The 21,482-nt window shown below is 52.0% G+C and overlaps 1 protein-coding gene across 9 annotated transcripts in view; it reads right to left on the reverse strand.

Annotated features, from left to right (window-relative positions):
- Positions 1–21,482, reverse strand: part of DYSF (dysferlin) — a 72,426-nt gene that overhangs the window by 36,699 nt on the left and 14,245 nt on the right. For 4 of the 9 annotated variants that reach the window (XM_063157803.1, XM_063157798.1, XM_063157802.1 and 1 more), the window contains exons 17-37: positions 20,872–20,913; positions 20,057–20,172; positions 19,639–19,752; positions 18,255–18,432; positions 17,129–17,253; positions 16,346–16,452; positions 14,159–14,351; positions 13,333–13,488; positions 12,110–12,241; positions 11,631–11,797; positions 11,227–11,341; positions 11,030–11,135; positions 10,301–10,443; positions 9,172–9,345; positions 8,409–8,514; positions 8,097–8,174; positions 5,179–5,360; positions 4,178–4,318; positions 3,341–3,370; positions 2,608–2,634; positions 1,721–1,762 (exon numbers count right to left, since the gene is read on the reverse strand). In XM_063157803.1, coding sequence (XP_063013873.1) covers positions 1,721–1,762; positions 2,608–2,634; positions 3,341–3,370; positions 4,178–4,318; positions 5,179–5,360; positions 8,097–8,174; positions 8,409–8,514; positions 9,172–9,345; positions 10,301–10,443; positions 11,030–11,135; positions 11,227–11,341; positions 11,631–11,797; positions 12,110–12,241; positions 13,333–13,488; positions 14,159–14,351; positions 16,346–16,452; positions 17,129–17,253; positions 18,255–18,432; positions 19,639–19,752; positions 20,057–20,172; positions 20,872–20,913 — 2,474 coding nt within the window. The remainder of the gene's footprint in view (positions 1–1,720; positions 1,763–2,607; positions 2,635–3,340; positions 3,371–4,177; positions 4,319–5,178; positions 5,361–8,096; positions 8,175–8,408; positions 8,515–9,171; positions 9,346–10,300; positions 10,444–11,029; positions 11,136–11,226; positions 11,342–11,630; positions 11,798–12,109; positions 12,242–13,332; positions 13,489–14,158; positions 14,352–16,345; positions 16,453–17,128; positions 17,254–18,254; positions 18,433–19,638; positions 19,753–20,056; positions 20,173–20,871; positions 20,914–21,482) is intronic. The other 5 variants (XM_063157805.1, XM_063157801.1, XM_063157804.1 and 2 more) reach the window with 2 other exon arrangements.

A 21,482-nucleotide genomic window follows, 5' to 3' on the forward strand; every position in this document is an offset into this window, starting at 1 on the left:
ACATTCCTGAGGTTTTCCCAGGGATCAAAAAATACAAAGGATCTGCCCTCCAAGGTTAAACCTTTTTTAGGGAATGACGGGATGGAATCACCTCTATCCCATTCCGGGATCACAGTGGGATGAGGAAAGGGATGAAGCAGCAGCGGCAGGTTTGTAGTTGGGCAATTCCCAAAAAGTTTAGTGGGAGCAGCACCGTGGGATGGGGGATTGGCATCACCTCTGGATCTGGGAAGGGGCTGTGGTTCATCCCACACTTCATGGATAATCCAGAAATCCATGGGATAGGGCTCTGGAGAAACTACCTGGGAATTCCATTGGGATCATCCCAAATCTGCGAGGCAGCTGAGGAATTCCAAACTTGCGTTTCCGGAGGAGGAGAGTGGAAGCCAGAATTCCTCCCCTTTTCTTTTCCTGCATCTCCCAGAGCCCCCAGAAAGGCCGGAATGAAAGCAAAACCTCTGGAAATCCATCCCAGGAGCATGGAATTCTCTCCCAGCTGGAATTTTATTGGATTCAATGATGTGTGGGTGTGTTTTAATTACGGGACTGGGTGAGGGATTGGTTCTCCAAAGGGATTTTCCACACGGAATCATGGAATGGTTGGAGTTGGAAAGGGCCTTAAGGATCATCCAATTCCAACTCCCCTTCCCATAAAATTCCAAGTTTTAATTTTCCTTGGGAATTGCTGGTTCCTGAGTCCAGCTGCTTGTTAGAAGGAGGTTTTGGGGAATTCCATGTGGGAAGAGGTGCCTGGGATTCCCACACGGAGCAGCCACTCCTCCATTCCATGATCCACATGCTCCCAGCGCGGGTTAGTGCTGTCAGGGAATGGGAATTTTATCTGGGATAACCCAAAGGAGAAGGGAGAGCTGCAGAGAATTCCCACATTCCCTGGGTTACCTCTGGAAATCTAATTACCAAAAAAATTCATTTCAGGCTGCTCAGGCCCGAAATCATGGAATGGTTTGGGTTGGAAGGGATTTTAGAGATCAATCCTTCGGCAAATCCAGTGGGAAATCCTTGGGAAAGAGCTCCTGCCCCGTCCATCCTCTCCAGGATCAACTTGGATTTTAACCCTGCGTCGTTCCACGTTTTTTTAAGTCCTTCCTGCTGCTCTCCCAGTGGTTTTGCAGGCATCCTCCTGGATTCCAGCTGAATGTCAGAGGATGGAATGCTGGAATGGATGGGAATGAGCAGGGAATGCCAGGAATGAGGCGGGAGCACAGAAGGATCAGGACGGGAGTGGGGGAGTGGGAAAAAAAATTCCCAGACAAAGCTGGCTGGAGGGAAGAAAATCCATGAAAATCCTGCTGGGAGCCAGGATGGGTTGAACAAGGATAAATCCAAGGGAATCCAGGTGGCAGGGAACTCTGGAGATCGTTGATTCCATCCCAGATTTGTATCCGGGAAAATCAACATGGATGAGGCCAAAAAAAAGGCTGAAAAAGATTCCCAGTTTAAATGGAAGCTGAGATGCGAATATAAATCCCAGAGTTCAGAGGGAATTCAGCCACAAAAGGCCATTCCCAAGAAAAAATGGATAAGGATGGAGCCATCCCGGTCCTTCAGGAGCATCCATGGGGCACCCGAGGCTCCAGGTGGCACCAATCCTTAGGAATTTTGTTGGGATGGGGTTCCTGCAATCCTGCTCTCCCTGAAAGGCTCTGCCAGGATTTTCTTGGATTCTGGGAAAAGGGAAGGAGAGGGAAGAGAGCGATACCCATTGGAGGAGCCCCTCCGAGAACAAGGCAGGGATGCAGAGCTGTGGAATGCCCCATCCCGGAATCCCGGCAGTGGGAAGAAATGGAGGAAAAAAAAAAAGGAGAGAGATGATTATGGACACATGGAACAGCGGGATGAGCTGTCAGGAAAGTTGGTTTGGGTGGGAAAAAATCTTGGAAAAATGTGTTTATCCCATCCAATCCAACCTTTCCTGGGAATGTGGCTCAGGTCTTTCCTAGCTCATCTCCCAAATTTTGGGATTAACAGCTCCGAGCGCCACCACAACATTCCAAGAGTTGTTCCCTTTCCCTGCCTGGAGTTTTCCAAGATCCCAACTGATGGTTCAGCCTGGGATTGGCTCCATGGGATGTACAGGGATAAAGTCTTGGGATCCTGGGTGTGGAATAAGAATCATGGGAATGATGAAATCATGGAATACTTTCCATTGGAAAACTCATCTCCTTCCATGGGCAGGGAACATTCCACTATCCCAGGTAGCTCCAAGCCCCATCCAACCTATCCCTGAATTTTTCCCAGGATGAGGGACGAAAATTTCCTTTGGAACAACTGGAACAGTCCAGCACATCCTCGATTCACAGCAAATTCCCTATCAAAAGTTTGGAATTGGGATTCCCTGTGGAAAGTTTGGAATTGGGAGCATTCCAGCTTTGGCACACCCGGGTTGAAAGGATGGGACACCTCATTCCAGAGGGTAAATGGATCCCAACATTCCTGGCCATGAGGAAAAGCCCATCAGGCCAGAGGTCACTCATATTCCCAAAATCGTGATGCTCCCAGCTTGACCCATCTGGGAAAAAGAGGATTTCCTAAAGAAACAAATTTGAACAATTCCAAGATGAAAATATGGAATTCTCGAAGACTCACCTCATCCAGACTGGAGGAGAGCTCGCTCTGGGAAAGAGGAGAGGACAGAATTAGAGGAATTCTCATCCCTAAACCCACCCCAAGGTTTATAATTGGAGCTGATATCCAAAGGGAATCAAGGAATGGGCTGGGGAGGAAAAATCCTTAAATCCCATCCAGGATGGGATCCCACACCTCCCACTGGCCCAGGTGGATCCAGCCTGGCCTTGGGCACTGCCAGGGATCCAGGGGCAGCCACAGCAAATCTGGGAATTCCAGCCCAGCCCCTGCCCACCCTCCCAGCCAGCAATTCCTTGCCAAGATCCCAGCCCAATCTCCCCTTTCCCAGTGGGAGCCATTCCCTGGCTCCTGTCCCTGCAGGCCTTGTCCCCAGTCCCTCTCCAGCTCTCCTGGAGCCCCTCCAGGGACTCTGAGCATTCCCTGGAATTTTCCCTTCCCCAGGGGAACATTCCCAGCTCTGCCAGCCTGGCTCCAGAGCCTTTGGAGCATCTCCAAGGCATCCTCTGGATCATCCTGGAATGGGATGAGTTTGCCCTGTCGGGAAGGAGCTGCCCCACTCCCAGTTTTCCTTATCAGCTGAGGAAAATCGGAATCTCTATGCTTTAGGATTTCTTTTATCCTAAAAGAATTCCCTAAGACAGGATGGAGGGATTGCCGCAGGGCTGGAAACACCTCCAAATCCCTGGGAAAGCTGGGAATGGTGCTGGATTTACAAGGAGGAGTTGGGAATTACCTCAAATCCAGGGATGTGATGAACAGCCGGCTGCAGGGAGAGAACACAATTCCCATTAATATTCCCACTGATAATTCCTCTTTTTCCAGGAGGGAAACTTCAGCCCCTTCCATTCCAAACTCTAAAAATCCTGGATTCTCATCCAGCATGGAAGGACCAAATCCACCCAGATGATTCCCACTGGGATCAAACAGCTCCTCTGGGAGCACATCTCATTCCAAGGCTTTTCCAAGGCCTTTCCCACCCATTTCTGAGGGAATGAGGAGGAGGAAGAGGCCACATGTGGATATTTGGGTCCTTGTCCTGGTGTTTGGGCTGGGACTTCCAGGGAAGAGGGAATTGTGGGATTCCCATTCCCAGATAAACCTCAGGGCTGGGAAGGAAGAATGGGATACAGGGACTGAGCTTCCCAATCCATCCCTTTTTCCTGGCACATCTGGGATGCAGCCATTGGGAAAGCTGGAGTGGCTTCAGCTCTCCTAAACCCCCTCCAGAAATAATTCCAAGGAAAGGGCAGCATTCCTTAGGGATTTGGCAATTCCCAGCTCCCTCGATATCCATGAGACCTCCCCAGGACTTGGCAAGGAGAGAAGGATCCATCCAGCCCATCCCACCTGGAATTCTGCAGTTTTCCATCAGGCCAACCCTAAACCACCTCTTTTCCCTCCTGGAAAATCTCTTCCTATGGAATTATCCCTCAAAAAGGGACAAATCCCAAATCCCTCTGATTTTTCACAGGCTCCAAAGGCACCAATGGAAAACCCACTGCCTGGAAAAGTTGGATCCTGAGGAAGAAATGGAATTCTGGAGCATTCCAGGCTCAGGGATGGATCTCACCTTTTCCCTCTGGATCAGCTCGAAGGCGGCCAGGAGCTCCCCGACATTCCGGCCAGATTTGAGGACGGGATACCAGGAGAGCCGGGGCGAGCGCTCCAGGCTGGGCCGGCAGATGCAGCGTCCCATGAATTCATCCGCACCCTGGAAAGGGAATTCCAGGGAATTGGGAACCATGGGAATTGGGATCGTCCTTGCCATCCCTTTTCCCAGAGAAATCCATCCCTCCTCTCAGCTAAAAATCAGGAGTGAGGGACGATCCCGTTATGGGATTGGGGCAGGGAAAATGAATGGGATTGGTGCTCTTAGAGCCTCCAGCTTTCCAAGTCCTCCCTGGAATTCCTAAGGCTGGAAAAACACCTTTTTAGGAGAAAAACACCTTTTTAGGAGAAAAACACCTTTTTAGGAGAAAAACACCTTTTTAGGAATTCCTATCCCAGGTGTTCCAGAGCAGGAACACAGAGCCTTTGGCAGCTCTTAAAAATCCCATTCCCCGCTCTGCACTGGGATCTTTGGAATCTTTCCTGCTGGGAAGAAGCAGGAGAGAGGGAAGAAGATTCCCGAGATATTCCCAAGTCCTTCCCAAGGTGTATTCCAAGTGGTTTTCCACACAATTCCCTGTCGCACTTGGTTTTTCCGACTTCTTTTTTTCAGCCTGTTTTTTCTGGGAAAAACTTCAAGTTCCTGCCACTGACCCCCCAAAATTCCATAATTCCCAGGCCTTTTGGACACCACAAACAGCACAGGGCATTTCCCTATTTCCACGACTGCATCAAACTTTATCCCAATGTTTTTCCATGAGGAAACTCTGTTAATTTCCCCACTTCAAATGACAATGAGGAAGCTCAACGAATGGGACCTCCAGGACACTACCCAACATTCCAGGATTTTCCCTGGAATTTTCCCCCTCTGGAAAGTCCACTCCAAAGCACAAACCACCCAGAGATGCCAGAAATCACACATTCCAGAGGCTGGGAATTCCCGTCGGGAATGGCCACACTCACATAGGTGTCATGGTCGTAGATTTCCACCAGGATGTTGGGAGGGGACTCGGCCACATCCTGAGAATTCCCGAAAATCTCGATCTCGTAGAAGATCAGGGTCTGATCCCAGGTGGGATTCAGGGTGTTCTTCTCCACCACCGTCTTCTGGCTCTGGTGCAGGAAGGACACGATGGCGTAGGGATCTGCGGGAATGGGATTCAAGGATTGGGATTCAGGGATGGATCCCAGCTCTGGCTCTCACAGAATTCCAAGCTCCATCCAGAACCGGCTCCCAAAGAATTTGGGAATTCTCAGCTTGCTCCATCTCACCCTGAGTTCCCTCAGGTCTTGCTTGAGGAGAAAGGAGCTGCCCAGTGTATCCCACCTGGAATTCAGCATTCCAAGCTTAAACTGCCGGGTTTTCCAGGTGGTTTTCCAGCTGGAAAGGCTCAGTCTGAGAGTTGGGATTGTTCTAAAGATCCAGGGAAATCTTGGAGCCACTTCCAGGACCTAAAGGGGCTCCAGGAGAGCTGAGGAGGAATTTGGGACAAGGGAAGGAAGGACAGGAGCCAGGGAATGGCTTCCACTGGGAAAGGGGAGATTGGGGTGGGATCTTGGGAAGGAATTCCTGGCTGGAAGGTAGAGGAGCATCCCCCACATCCCTGGATGAAGATTCCAGGAACATCCCACATATCCCTGGGGGCTTTAATGGGAGGCAAAGGATGCAGATCCCCGGATTATCCCACACCTCCCTGGATTCAGATCCCAGGATTATTCCACAAATCCCTGGGTGCAGATCCCAGGATTATCCCACACCCATGGTTTCAGATGCAAGGAACACCCCACACACATCCCAGGATTCAGCTCCCAGGAACATCCCACAAGTCCTGGATTCAGATCCCAAGAAAATCCCACATCCCTTGATTCAGATCCCAGGATGATCCCACAAACCACTGGATTGAGATCCCAGGATTATCCCACAAACCACTGGATTGAGATCCCAGGATGATCCCACACCCCCTGGAAGCAGGGCCAGCTGATCTCAGCAGCATTCCCCCTTTTCCCCCCGTTTTCCAAGGAATTGGGGCACCAGGGGCTGGATTTCTCCCTCTATCCACACTCAACAATCCAGGACCACTCAGACATTCCCAAAAACCCACTCTGGGAAGAGCCTTTCTCACTTTTCCTCGGCCAAATCCATTACAATAAACAAAAAGCCCTGGATTTGGAGTTGCTTTCCCCTTTTTTTTTTTTTTTCCCATTTTTCCCTCCCTTCTCCTCCTTTTTTTTTTTTTTTTTTTTTCATGGAAGCCTCTCTAAAGCCCCTTTGTTGGGAGCAGGGAATGTTTATTTTTCCAACTGCCAAGCCCCTTTAATGAACTCCTTTATTCCCGGCAGCGGGAATCACAATCCCACATTGTGGAACGTTGCTGCTCGTGTTGTCCTTGGCCGGGATTTTTCCAAAGGAAAACGATTCCGGACTCCCCTCCCGGGCCATGAGCTCACCTCGCTCCCACCTCCTCATCCCAACAAGGAGCCTTTTGTGGGAATTCCAGGTGGGAACAGGCACTGGGGGATTTTTTTTTTTGGATGCTCTGGGGTGTTTATTCCCAAAAATCACATTATTCCAACCACAGGGAAAAGCAGAATTCCCTCGGGATCACGGTCCAGCTGCTTCCCCAGTTTTTGGATTGACCCTGTTTCCCATCATTCCTGGGATGTGTTGTTCCAAGTGGGATTGAAATCCCAGAATTTGGAGGGAAATTCCACCCAAATCCTTCTGTAAATTCTCATGGGAATCAAGCAGGGATAGCCCTGGAGGGATGTTGGAGCTCTCCCACCAGTGGACTCTTTTCCCGGGATTTGGGACATTATTCCAGCTCTGATCTAGAGGAGGTGACATTCCCTTTTCCCATTTTTCCAGCTCCAAAGCATTAATGGGAATTCCTGGCTGGGATGACCCAGCCTCCAGGGATGAGGATGGGGGATTTTCCGGCATTCCATACCCCCTCAACCACATTCTAAAGGGATGTTCCACCTGCATCCAACCATCCAAGCACCTCCAGCATGGAAATCCCATGGATTAAAGGATTTTTCCTATTCTGACTTCTTTCTTATCCCAAAAACCCCAGCATGGGAAGTCCCGACCGCACCAGCACAATCCTGGGAATTTCAGAAATCTGTGGAGTTATGCTGGGAAAGGGTGGAGCAGCAGGACGTGGAAAAATCCTCCTCAAAGGCCAGCCCTGGTTTTCCACCTGGATTCCCTTCTTTCCATGGAAATTCCCTTCCTAAATCCCAAATCCCAGGGACTGCTGCCCCACTGTGCAGCTGGGAGAAGGGGGATGCTAAGGAAATATGGAATCATGGAATCCCAGACTGTTTTGGGATGGAAAGGACCTTATGGATCATCCGGATCCAACCCCATGGGCTGGAAACCTTTCACTAGATCGAATCCAACAAGGAATTTCCTGAGGATGCTGGAGAAGAAGGGGCCGAACTGTGCCAAGGTCCTGATTAAATCCTGTCACCCTCTGGAATTTTCCCTGGGCAAATCCCATGGAAGTGTCTCCCTGTGCTCCATCATATCCAGCCTGGAGAGTGAAAGGCTCCAGAGATTTCTTGGAGCCCATTCCAGGCCTGGAGGGGCTCCAGGAGAGCTGGAGAGGGACTGGGGACAAGGCCTGCAGGGACAGGAGCCAGGGAATGGCTCCCACTGGGAAAGGGGAGATTGGGCTGGGATCCTGGCAAGGAATTGTTGGCTGGGAGGGTGGGCAGGGGCTGGGCTGGAATTCCCAGATTTGCTGTGGCTGCCCCTGGATCCCTGGCAGTGCCCAAGTTGGATGGACTTGGATCCACCTGGGATCAGGGAAAGTGTCCTGGCCCATGGATGGTCCCACTCTTCCTGGAATTCCATGCTGGTGTAGATCTGGACTCACCAGAGAAGCTGTCCTTGTCCATGGCAATGAGATCCCGTGCCTGGTACAGGTAACAGCGCAGGTGGAATCTGTTCCCAGCTGCCAGAAGAACGGGAAACGTGGAAAAGATCCCAGGGAGATTCCATCATTCCTCATCTCCCATCTGAGAGAATTCCAGCTCAATCCCCCGGGATATCCCTAGCTCCGATCCTGGAGCCTGTGGATGTTCCCATAAGCACTGTCCTCCTCTCCACCCTTTTTCCATTTTTATTTTTCCATCTTTTTCTGGGAAAAGGATGGGAAATGCCTTTCCCGCTCCCCTGGGGTCCTTACAGTCAAAAATGCAGGAGATCGTGGGTCTGTTGACTCCAAAACTCAGGGTGGATGCGGATTTTCCATCAGATTTTCCGTCGTCGCTCTTGTCATCAGTCACTCCTCCCTGCAAGGAAAACAATGGAAAGTCGGGAATGCTGGGATCATCCCCAGAGCCAGGATTCCCCATGGGATGGAATTCTCTGGGGTGTCCAAGAGGAGTCTGGGCTTCCAGTGTTCCCCAGAATCCTAAAATTTAGGTTGGAAAAGCTCTTGGAGATTCCCGAGTTCTCCTAACTCCCCATTGGCCTTGGAATATTTGTGGGAAAAGGAGCAATTTCCAAGGCTGAGAATTCCTGTTTGTGGATCCCATGGGAAAAAGGGGAATAGGAACAGTCCCATCAGGAGCTCTGGGGGTGAGAGGCAGCCGGGATCCCCCAAGATGCAAACAGCTCATGGAAAACACCATGGAGCCGCTTTGATCCCAAAGAGATCAACTCTGGATTGAAGGGAAAGACAGAGCAAGGAAAAAGGGGGGAAAAAAGCCAAATGGGAGAGGAAAAAGTTCCATAAAAACATAGAATGGGAGCTTTGTGCTGCTTTGGCTCTCATGGAATCATTGGAAAAGGAGCGGATTGGAAAATCCAGAGTGTGGAGAAAGTCAGGAGCAAAGAGGGAAAGCAGGGAACAAACAGGGAGGATAACAGGATAACGGGAAACAGATAACGAGCGGCCGATAACATTTCCAGGCCGAAATTTGGGAATGAGAGAAGCTGTTCCCTACCAGAGCCCCTTCCAAGGCAAAGACAGCGGCGGGGCCGGTGCGTTCCAGAGGCTCCATCCGGCGTCTCCAGCGGCGCCGGCGGAAGGCGTCAGAGCGGCGCTGCTGGAGGTGGAAGCGCCAGCCGAAGAGGGAAGCGTATTCCCAACCATCCCCGTCCAGTTCCTCCTGCTTATGCTGCCAGACAGGGATCACAGGGATCAGGTTTTCCAGGACTGACCCAAAAGCTGGGTTTAGGGTTTTTCGGGATGTTGTTGGATATGGTTGTTCCACCCCAGGTTTTCCCTGTGTCTCCTCCAGATTGGAGTCATGGAATGGAATAATTTGGAGAATCATAGGAATATTCAGGTTGGGAAGGATTTCTGAGGTCATTTGGTTTCAGTTGGGAAAGGTCCTGGAGATTGTCATGGAATCATGGAATTATGGTTTGGGATGGAAGGGACTTTAAAGCTCAGCCACTTCCAGGGACACCTCCCACCATCCCAGTGTGCCCCAAGCCCCAGTGTCCAACCTGGCCTTGGGCACTGCCAGGGATCCAGGGGCAGCCACAGCAAATCTGGGAATTCCAGCCCAGCCCCTGCCCACCCTCCCAGCCAACAATTCCTTGCCAAGATCCCACTTTTCCCTTTGCCATCATCCCGACCCCTCCCATGACTCTGCCACCTCTGGAATTTCTCCCTGGATCATCCACCCCAAGCCCTGGAAGGTTCTTCTCCCGGTGACACCCACAGCAAATGGAGTGACAGTGGCTACAATTATCCCAAAAATTTTCTGGGAAGGGAGACAAGTGGCCCTGGGAAGCAGCAGGGGGTGCTGAGGAGCAGAAGCGGCATTCCCGGTCCAATGGCACCATCTAGAGGGAAGCGGGATAGGGACAGGCTGGGGACACCGGCCCTCCCCCATTTCCCACACTCCCGGACTTTCCTGGATGTCCCCACCCCACACCACATCCCAGTCAATCCCTCCGGAATGTTCTCCACCCCTGGGAATGTGGCTTTTTCCATTGGAAACCGGGACGAGCCTCCCTCAATCTCCAAGGAAAAACGGATCCTGCCTGGATCAAGCCAGGCACCCATCCAGAGGGACAGGGCCACATCCCGATCCGGTGGCACCTTTTCCCAGCCAATCCCACCTTTCTCACGGCTTCCATGTGCTCCAGGTCGCGCCGGCGGAGCCGCACCCAGCGCCGGCGCCGGTTGGTGTGGAACATCTTCTCCGCCGGCACCCAGGCCTTGGGCTTGCGCTCCGGCGGGATCGTGATCCCGTATTCCCAGCCTTGGGAAGAAGGGAATACCTGGTGGAGGTGGGAGAAGAGCTTCCCTCGCCACACCTTGGCTCCCACCAGGAATTTACAACAGTGAAGGTGTGGCTGAATCCAGCAAAATTTTCCAGATGGATTTCCCTCCTTACGGCACAATCCATCCCTCTGGAATGCCCAGGGATGGATCCGTGGTGTCCTTGGCTCCGAATCCCACCGTGGGGACTCTTCCCTCACTCCCTCCAGCCATTCCAACCCCTGAGACCATTCCAGCACTCTCCAGCCCGGTGTTTTCCATTTCTTTTCCTCCAGGACCTTCCCAGTACTGCCTTTTGGAATTCCCATCCCACAGCTCCAGGCAGACAAGGGAAAAGGATCCCCCAGAGCCTGATCCCTTCTCCTGATCCAGTTCCCACAGCCATGGGTATGTTTTCATCCATGTCCCACGGTAAGAAATCCCAAACTTCCCAAATCCCTGATTCCAAAATTCCCAAATCCCAGATCCCAAAATTCGAGGATCCCAAATTTCCTAAATCGTAGATCCCAAAATTCCAGGATCCCAAAATTCCCAAATCCCCGATCCCAAAATTCCATCCTTCATACCTTTCTCATCCACAGCCCTGTTGAGATCCGTGTCCCATTCCACATCTTCCCACTTCCAGCCTGGAGGACACTCGATCTCATCCTTGGGCAGGACCTTCTCCCCATTCTGTGGGACACAGGGAATTCTCACCCAAACCGATCCCTAAATTCCCCCTGGGATTCCAGCCCAGCTCCCAGAATTCCCAGTTTTCCCTCACCACGTCCGTGTAGGAATCGGTCATGTGGATCCACTGCCCTCCGGGAAGCCGGACCTGGTTCTCAAACACCTCCTCCACGAAGCTCAGGTGCCCAGCATCCACATCGTGCAACAGCCTGAATCCCAGGAATACCCAAAATCAGGGATTCTCCATCCCACCATCCTCCTGTGCCATCCTCAGCACTCCCAAATTTCTCCCACCCCTCCGAGCTAAATTCCTCCTTAGGAAAAACCAAAACCAGGATGAAAATCACACCCCAAAAATCCTCAGTTTTGGAGCATCCCAAGATTTGGATGAAGGGGAATCACATCCGTGGGCACAGACAAGGAACCACGGAGGCATCCCAGATTTTGCCACAGGATTTTGGGATTCCTGGGAATTCCCAGCAGAAAAGCCCCACTCACGTCTTTTCTGGGCAGATGAACCAATCCCCAGCCCAGGTCCATCCCGCGGAAGGCCGGAAGCTGTCCTTGGGAAGCTTGATCCGGCCGGTGACGTCGGAATATTTGGGATAAGTGAGGCCGGTGGTGCCCCAGTTCCCCACCAGCGCCAGCTTGGTCTGGTTCTCATACTGGGAGAGCCAAGAAAAAGATGGATTTGGGGTCAGAATTACAGAATTCCATGAATAATCCCATAGAATCCCATGAATAATCCCAGCAGAGGGACAGATCTGGGAAAAGCCCAACCCATTCCACGGCATCCCAATTTTCCTGTTGTGAAGGACAACACAGTTCCATGGCTCATTCCCAACTTTCCCCTCAGCATTCCAGGCTGAGCTGGTGGAAACAGCTCCCCCTTACCAGAGTTTTTAGGGAATGATGAGGGTTTAGGTCCAGCCCACCCCCTTTTCCCACCGGAATGAGGATCCCTTGGGAATGCTCACAGTTTCGGCGAAGACGGAGAGTTTTCCCTCGGCGAATTGGTTGAACTCCTTCTCATCCACAGCCAATCCGAACCAGAGCCGCACCCGGATCTGCGCCGGGATCCGCGGCCCCATCGTCTCCTCCTGCGGGTACTGCCAAGGAAAAGGCCCCCGGGGAGGGATTAACGGGAATTCTGGGAGACTGGAAGGGTGGGAATGAAGATCCCTGGATGGGGAAGATGGGACATGGAGCAGTCATGGGATAATGTCAGGAGTGGGTGGAGCGCTTTGGGATCATGGAATTGAGGTTGGAAAAGACCTTCAGGATCATCCCAACGCCACCATCGACATCCGTAAAATGTGACCTTGAGGAGCTTCAAAATTCCAGTGGTCCTGGACAGGATCAGGGACAAGGACAGGGTCACAGAAAGGTCAGGGACAGGGACAAGGACAAGGGCAGGGATAGGGATAAGGACAAGATCAAGGAGATGGAAAAGGTCAGAGACAAGGACAGGGAGAGGGACAGGGACAAAGGGACAAGGACATGGACAGGGAAAAGGACAAGGTCAAGGCGAGGGAAAAGGTCAGGGACAAGGACAGGGACAAGCTCAAGGACAGGGACAAGTTCAGGGACATGGATAGGGACAAGGGCACAGTCAGGGACAAGGCCAGGGATAAAGGATAAGGACAGGGCCAGGGAGAAGATCAGGGACAAGGACAGGGAGAGGGACAGGACAAGGACAGGTCAAGGACAGGGACAAGTTCAGGAACATGGATGGGAACAAGGACGTGGATAGGAACAAGGACAGGGTCAGGGACAAGGTCAAGGACAGGGACAAGTTCAGGAACATGGATGGGAACAAGGACGTGGATAGGAACAAGGACAGGGTCAGGGACAAGAGCAGGGACAGGGACAAGGTCAAGGGCAGGAACAAGTTCAGGGACATGGATAGGGTCAGGGACAAGGCCAGGGAAAAGGATAAGGACAGGGTCAGGTAGAAGGTCAGGGACAGGGACAGGGACAAAGCCAGGGGCAAGGACAGGGAGAGGGACAGGAACCCTGACAAGGTCAAGTATTTAAGGTCTCTCCCAACCCAAAACTTTCCATGATTCCATGAAACCAGAGCTGAACATTGTGTTGGGATTTGAGCTTTCCCTGCTGGATTTTCCATCTTTTTAATTATTTTTAGTGGGAAAACAGTTTGGAAAACCAAGATTCTGCCAGGACAGGCTTCCAAAGGTACCTTGAGAAAGATGGTCTGGAGCTTCCCGCAGTTCCGGCCGCAGCAGTTGGGAATGTTCCGGGAATACAGGACCTGGTGGGCCGGGATGCGGGCGAAGGCCACACGTTTGTACCCCTGGAGCATCCAGATGATGATGTCCGGGAGGCTGTTCTGGGGCTGGAAAACACAAATCCATAGGATCCTGCTCGGAGGGATCCACCAGCACAACCCAGAATGGGATCGTGAAATCATGGAATGGGTTGGGTTGGGAGAGATCTTATCCCAGATGGATCCAACTCCATCCAGCCTGGCCTTGGGCACTGCCAGGGATCCAGGGACAGCCACAGCAAATCTGGCAATTCCAGCCCAGCCCCTGCCCACCCTCCCAGACAGCAATTCCTTGCCAAGATCCCAGCCCAATCTCCCCTTTCCCAGTGGGAGCCATTCCCTGACTCCTGTCCCTGCAGGCCTTGTCCCCAGTCCCTCTCCTGCTCTCCTGGAGCCCCTTCAGGGACTCTGACGACTCCCTGGATAGATTCCTTCTCCAGGGGAACATTCCCAGCTCTTCCAGCCTGGCTTCATGGCAGAGGGGCAGAATTCCCCCTATTTCTGCTGTGGGATCTGCTGGAGCACGCAGAACTTCCCATCCACCAACATTCCAAGTCCTTCTCCCACGGCTGCTCCCTATCCATGAGTTGACCTCAACCCCTCTGTGAGCAAGACCAACCTCAACCATTGGATCAAAATCTAGCACCTTGGGAGAATCCATGGATTTGGGAGCCAGGATGGAACATCCCCCCCACTTGCTTCCCACCACAACCACGATGGGAAAACCAGGAAGCGTCACCTCCTCCGCCATGGCCCGGAGCCGGCACAGCCAATCCTCCGCCTGATCCAGGATTTGGGAAAGGCCGGAATTCTCATGCTTGAGCCTCAGGGCCACCTTGAGGATCTGCTCCAGGTGGGTGCTCCGGAAGCGGAACAGGTTCTGATCCAGGTGGGTGCTGGATGCCCTCCCCAGGACATCGGGAAGCTTCAGGCTGCAGGGATAGGCAGGAATCAGGGATTGGGTTGGATTGGGATGGACCTTGAAGGTCATTAAGGGCTGTAAATTGTCACTGATGATCACCACTGGTGATTAATGGTCATTAGTGGTCATTATTGATCACCAATCATCATCAATGGTCTTTAATGATCCTTAAAGGTCATTAATGGTCACCTGTCATCATTAATGGTGATTAATAGTCATTAATGGTCACCAATCATCATCAAAGGTTGTTAATGGTTGTTACTGATCATTAATGGTCACCAATCATCATTAATGGTCATTAATTATCATTAAAGGTCATTAATGATAATTAAAGTTTATTAAGGGTCACTAATGGTCATTAATGGTAACCAATCATCATGAATTGTTCATTAATGGTCATTAAAAGTCACTAATTGTCATTAAAGGTCATTAAAGATCACCAGTCATCATTAATGGTGTTTAACAGTCACTAATGTCGCCAATCATCATCAATGGTCATTAATGATCATTGCAGGTCATTAATGGTCACTAATCGTCATTAATGATCATTAATCCATCCCAATTTCCCCCCCCCCAATAGCTCATCCAACTTCTTGTGGGATTTTCCAGCCTTTTTAATTGGTTTTTCCGTATTTTCAGCAAATTTCAAAGGAATTGAGAAGCCAACGAAGATATTTGGGAATGGGAAGAGCAAAAGAGTTTCAAACCAAGGCCAGAATTCCCCCGGGAATCAGGATGGGAATGAGCCACACCCACATTTTAATATCCATTATCCAAGCTCCTGGAAAAATGGATCAGGTGCCAAACTGGGAGGTTTTCCTGTAAAATTCAAGGATTTATGGATCCGCTGCTATAAATTAACTTCCTGCTCCCGGCTCCTGAGCCACAAATCAGGATTTCCTCCGGAAAAAATAGATGAAGAGAAAGATAAATTTATTTTTAGGCTGTGCAGAGGTTTGGAAGGAGATTTTAAAGGATGCGACATTCTCACCTCGGGAATTGGGATTGTAAATCCCATTTTTTATTGCAGGTAAATAGGGAGAACATGGAATTATGGAATGGTTTGGGATTTTCCACGTTCGTCAGTTGCTCCAAGCCCTGTTCAGCCTGGCTTTGGATACTTCCAGGGATGAGGATTTGAAGTGAGGGGGAATGAGCAGGGAAAAGGTGGGAAAATGGGAAAAAAAGGGAAAAAGGGGGGGGGGGAAGGAGGGGGAGAAGGGAAAAAGGGAAATAAGGAAAGAAAGAAAATAAGGACAAAGAAAGGGTGGGAAGGAAAAAAGAAAAAAAGGGGAGAAAAGGCAAAAAGAGGAAAAAACGGGGAAGAGAATAAAAGGGGGAAAGACAAAAGAAGGAAAAACAGGAAAAAGAGAAACAAGGGAGAAAAGGAGGAAATGGAAAAAGGGAAAAAGAGGGGAAAATGGAAAAAAAAAGGGGGAAGTGGGAAAAGGAAAAGTACAGAAAAAAAAGGAGAAAAGACAAAAAAATGGAAAGAGGAGTAGGGGAAAGGGGAGAATAGGAAAAATATTGAAAGAGAGAAAGACAGAAAGAGGGGAAAAAAGAAAGAAACAGAAAAAAGGGAGAAGGGGGAAAAGGAAAAAAGAAAGCAAAAAAGGGGGAAAGGGGGGAGAGGGAAAAAGAGGAGAAAGGAAAAACTGAAATAAGGGAAAAAGTGAATAAAAGCAAAGTGGGAAAAGGTGGGAAAAGGAAGGAAAAGGGGGAAAGGGGAAAATGGGGAAAAGAGGGAGAGAAAATAGAAGGAAAAAAGGTGGGGAAAAGGAGGGAACAAACAAAAAAGGGATAGAAAAGGGGGAAAGGGATGAATAAATGGAAAAAATTAGGAGAAATGGGAAAAAAGAGGTAAAAGAGAGGAAAGGGGAGAAAAGAGGGGAAAAGGGGGAAAAAAGGGGGTGAAGAAAGGAGAAGAGGGGTGGAGGCAGTGTTCCCTTCCAAAACCAAGGAGAAACATCAGAAAAGGTTTCCCATCCCGAATTCCCAAAGTACCTGCAGTCGGCAATGACGTCATTGAGCAGTTGGGACCCCAGGGCCTCCAGCTCGACCGGAGAGCGGTTGGATTTCAGGGCCACATGGATCTTCTCCAGGTTGGCTTCCTGCAGGAAAAGTGGGGATCAGGAGCTGAGGAATCACCCGGAATCCCATCTCGTTTTCAGGATATTCCCAGCAAGAGATTGGGAAAACTCCCAGGGATCAGAGATTCCGCTCTGGGTCTCAGCAAGGATCTGCATCCAAATGTTTGGAGCTCCAGGGGAACCAACAGGGAAATCCAACGGGAAACCTCAGAAATCACTCAGGAGCTGAAGGACGGCCCCTGGATCGCTGGAATTGTCTCCAGGTTGGACAGGGCTTGGATCCACCTGGGACAGCGGGCGGTGTCCCTGCCCATGGATTGGGTGGGATTGGGATGGGATTTAAGTTCCCTTCCCACCCAAACCATTTCATGATCCCATGAAGCTCCTCATCCAGTGGATACACGGCTGTGTCACCAGACACTCCCCAGCCTGGAGGTGGCCTCTGTCCCCTCCCGGTGTCCCCAAGGGCATCACTGGACACTCCCCAACCTGGAGATGGCCCTTATCCCCTCCCGGTGTCCCCAGGATGTCCCCAGGGATGTCTTTGGTCATTCCCCAGCCTGGAGATGGCCTCTGTCCCATCCCAGTGTCCCCAGGATGTCCCCAGGGATGTCCCTGGTCATTCCCCAGCCTGGAGATGGCTTCTGTCCCATCCCAGTGTCCCCAGGGATGTCCCCAGGATGTCCCGGTCACTCACCAGCTGCTCGGCCCCGTGGAGCAGCAGGTTCTGGGCGTCCATGCGGTGGCTGATGTCCTCCCAGTAGGAGGAGAGCACCACCACGGGCTTCACGTTCCCCCAGGGCAGGTAATAGTAGTGACAGCCTGGGGGACAGCACGGCGTCACCTCGGGATGTTGGATAATGGGATCCACCCCTCGGGAGCGGGGACGAAGGGGGAACAGTGTGATCGGGATGGGAATTCCCCTCAGAAGGTGTTTGAGAGAAAGATGGGAATGGTGTTCCCCAAATCCTTGAGATCCCACCGAGATCCAATGGGATCTGACTCCATGGCTCTGGCAGTGAGACCAGAAACCAGCTCAGCATTCCTGGTGGGATGAGATGGGAGCCAGGAAAAGACACTGCCAAAAACCACCTCATGGAGCTGAGAGATGTCACAGCTTCCCTGCTCCTTCCCAGACAAAAATTCCCCATGGATGAGGCAGGAAAACCCTCTGGAGCTGTCTGGTCCAAGCAGGGACACCTTCACCAGGATCACCTGGACACAACCTCTGGCTTCCCTGGATCCCTGGGAGTGTCCAAGGCCAGGCTGGACATTGGGGTTTGGAATCACCGGGGGTAGTGGGAGGTGTCCCTAAACATGGATGGGGTTGGAATGGGATGGGATTCAAGGTCCCTTCCAACCCAAAGCATTCCAGGATTCTGGAGCCCCTCTGCTCTGGGAGAGTTGGGAATGTTCCCCTGGGGAAGGGAAAAATTCCAGGGAATCCTCAGAGTCCCTCAAGGGGCTCCAGGAGAGCCGGAGAGGGACTGGGGACAAGGCCTGCAGGGACAGGAGCCAGGGAATGGCTCCCACTGGGAAAGAGGAGATTGGGCTGGGATCTTGGCAAGGAATTGCTGGCTGGGAGGGTGGGCAGGGGCTGGGCTGGAATTCCCAGATTTGCTGTGGCTGCCCCTGGATCCCTGGCAGTGCCCAAGGCCAGGTTGGACACTGGGGCTTGGATCCACCTGGGACAGTGGAAGGTGTCCCTAATCTGGAACAGGATGGGATTTAAGGCCCCTTCCATCCCAAACCATTCCATAATTCCAGGGTTCTCTTCCACCAGCCGTGTTTGGACCATCCCGAGGGACGGAATCCGCACTCACCATCGAAGACAGCCCCGCTGTACTGGGTGGTGGAGGCCAGGGGCAGGCAGGTGGTGTCGAACTTGTTGCCGTAATTCCCAATGCTGACCTCGAACTGGACGGCGCCATCCACGCCCTGGAGCATCGTGGCCGAGTAGAAGGCGGCGAAGAGGGAATATTTCCGTCGGCGCAGGTATTTCTGGAATACAAACAGGAATTGGATGTGGAGGAGATGCTGCAATGATCTCCAGGATGTGGAGCCGGAAGAGGCTGGAGGGTAAATCCTGAGTGGCTGAGGGAGTTGGGAAAGGGTTGGAGATCCAGGAAAAGCTGAGGGAGCTGGGAAGGGGCTGGAGAACCAGGAAAAGATGAGGAAGTTGGGAAAGGGGCTCATTCCAGAGAAAAGGAGGATCCACAGGGACCTTCTGGCTTTGCACAACTCCCTGACAGGTTGGAACCAGTTGGGAGTTGGGATCTAATCCCAGGGAATAACAGGATGGAAGGGAACAGCCTCATGCTGGGTCACGGGAGACTCAGGTTGGACACCAGCAGGAATTTCCTCATGGAAAGGGTGGTCAGGGATAGGAAGTGCCCAGGGAGGTTTGGAGTGCCCATCCCTGGACATGCCCAAGGAATTCCTGGGTGTGGCACTCAGTGCCAGGGTGGGCATCGGGCACAGCTTGGACTGGATGATCCCAGAGGATTTTCCAAACTCAGTGAGCCCAGGATGGGAATTTTCTTGCAGAGGGAATAACAAACTTTGCAGCATGGGAATCTTGGGGGAATTTTAGGAAAACCAGATGGAAGAGGAAGCTACAACTTCTCATAGAAAAGGAGTCAAAGGAGGAAATCTGAGAGAGCCAGAATGAAGGGAAATCTCCCGCAACGTCATGGGAAAGCTCAGAGCCCCTGGCAGGGCCTGGAGGGGCTCCAGGAGAGCTGGAGAGGGACTGGGGACAAGGCCTGCAGGGACAGGAGCCAGGGAATGGCTCCCACTGGGAAAGGGGAGATTGGGCTGGGATCTTGGCAAGGAATTGCTGGCTGGGAGGGTGGGCAGGGGCTGGGCTGGAATTCCCAGATTTGCTGTGGCTGCCCCTGGATCGCTGGCAGTGTCCAAGGCCAGGCTGGATTGAGCTTGGATCCACCTGGGATAGTGGGAGCTGCCCCTGCCCATGGAACATGATCAGCTTCAAGGCCAATTCCCACCCAAACCATTCCATGGTCCCACAATTCCATGCTCACCATGATCAGCTCGGATGGACCAACCTGGACACTTTGGGATAAAAATCCAACAGAAGACCCCTCCAGGAGGTCACAGACCATGGGACAACCCCCACCCATGGCCAACATCCCTTCCATAGTGTCCCACATGCCAATCTCAGAGATTTTCCAGAAATTCCAATACCTCCACCCTCAGGATGTCATCAGCAGGAATCTCCTCCACCTTCTGCTCCATGTGCTCCACCAGTTTGGTCTCCAGCTCCACCAGGATCCGTCCCCGATACGCAACCCCCTCGCCCTTGGGATAGACCAGGAACAGGAGTCAAGATCCCAGAATTCCCTTCCCGAGGCCGAGCTCTGCCTTTGCTTCCAAGGAGCTTCATCACGGAGTAGCAGGATCAGGCAAAGAATTCCAGCTGGAGCTTCCAAGGTGGAATTTTGGGAGCAGAGCGGGATCGGGAGGCGTTAGCGGGAATAACCAGGAGCAGGAAAAGCAGCGCAGGCTCCTGATGACAAAGCTAGGTGCGGTTAGAAGCAGCTTTTTTTGGGAAAAGAGGAGCTGGAGGTTATTTTGGGATGCGCCGGGAAGCAGCCGATGTCACCTTTCCCAAATTGAGCGTCTCGTAGGGATCGGGAAATCCGGTGAATTCCCGGGGGCTGCCGTACAGGTTGATGTAGCAGGGCCCGAAGGTCGGCAGGAATCCCAGCCCGTCATCCACTGGGAATGGCAGGGAAAAGAGGGATTAGGGATTCCCGGAGGCACCTTGGGAATGCATCATGCTCGCAGGAGCATCACAGGGATCACACAGCTGGAGGCCACCAAAATCCCAGAATTTCCACCCATTTTGAATCCCACGACCTCACCTTGGAGCAGGAGAACAATACGGAGGGCGTGGTGCTGAATCCTGGGAATTCCCAATCCCAGGAAAAGTCCCCATGGAAAAGGGCGAGGTCAGAGAGGGGTCAGACAAGAGTAAGAGTGACAGGAGAGAGGAAAGAGCCTCAGGATGTGCCAGGGAGGTTTAGGTTGGATTTTCGGGAAAATTCCTTCCTGGAAAGGGCTGTCCCCCTCCCTGGAGGGACTGAACATCCCTGTGGAGGTGGCACCTGGGGACATGGATATGGGGTGGCCTTGGGGGCCAATGGATCAGAGGGATTTTCCAATCCTGTGATTCCATGAGGAGAACCACTCATTTTTATGGAACTTTGAGCAGGAATCCTGCCCTCCATGCACCCATCTGGCTACACATTCCAGACACGACAGCATCCCAGGAATCCCCAAAGGGCCAAACCGGAGCCATTCCCTTTTCCCAAGGTGCCCAACTCATCCCAGCAGATCCTCCCCCAATCCAGAGAGCGGAACCAGTAAAACCAGTCCCAGGAGGCGCTGGAAAACTGGGATGTACTGGGAACGTACGGTCCGAGGGTTTCAGAGGCTTCACAGGAGCAGGAAACTCATCTGAGGCACAAAGAGAGGTAGAGAGGTTGGGAAAGGCTGGAAGAGGAGTGCAGAAAAGGGATGGAGACGGGAATGAGGGGGGAGATTCCCACGGAGAGACAGAAAGGGAGAGGTTTTTCATGGAATCATGGAATCAAGGAATTATGGAATCATGGAATCAAAGAATCATGGAATGGTTGGGGTGGGAAGGGACCTTAAAGCCCATCCAGGTGCATCCAGGGACACTTCCCACTATCCCAGGTTGTTCCGAGCCTTGTCCAACCTGGCCTTGGACAATTCCAGAGGCTGTGGGATTGGGATGGAGCGGGGTTGGAGCATCCCTGAGTTGCATTCCCAGGCATTTCCTTGGGATCAAACAGATCCCAGTGGTGGGAAAGGGAGATGCCAATCCTGGATCCCACCATTCCCATCCTCCCTCCCAGCCTCTCTCTTTCTCTCCAGCCCATCCCAGGATTTGTGTTGGGATTGGGAAGAGGGGACTGGACAGCGCCAGGGGTGGGACACGGGTGGAGCCTCTGGATCGTGTCCTGATCCATGGAATCACGGAATGGCTTGGAAGGACATTAAAG

This window comes from Melospiza melodia, chromosome 5 (assembly GCF_035770615.1).
Source record: "Melospiza melodia melodia isolate bMelMel2 chromosome 5, bMelMel2.pri, whole genome shotgun sequence".
In the NCBI taxonomy this organism is placed as follows: domain Eukaryota; kingdom Metazoa; phylum Chordata; class Aves; order Passeriformes; family Passerellidae; genus Melospiza; species Melospiza melodia.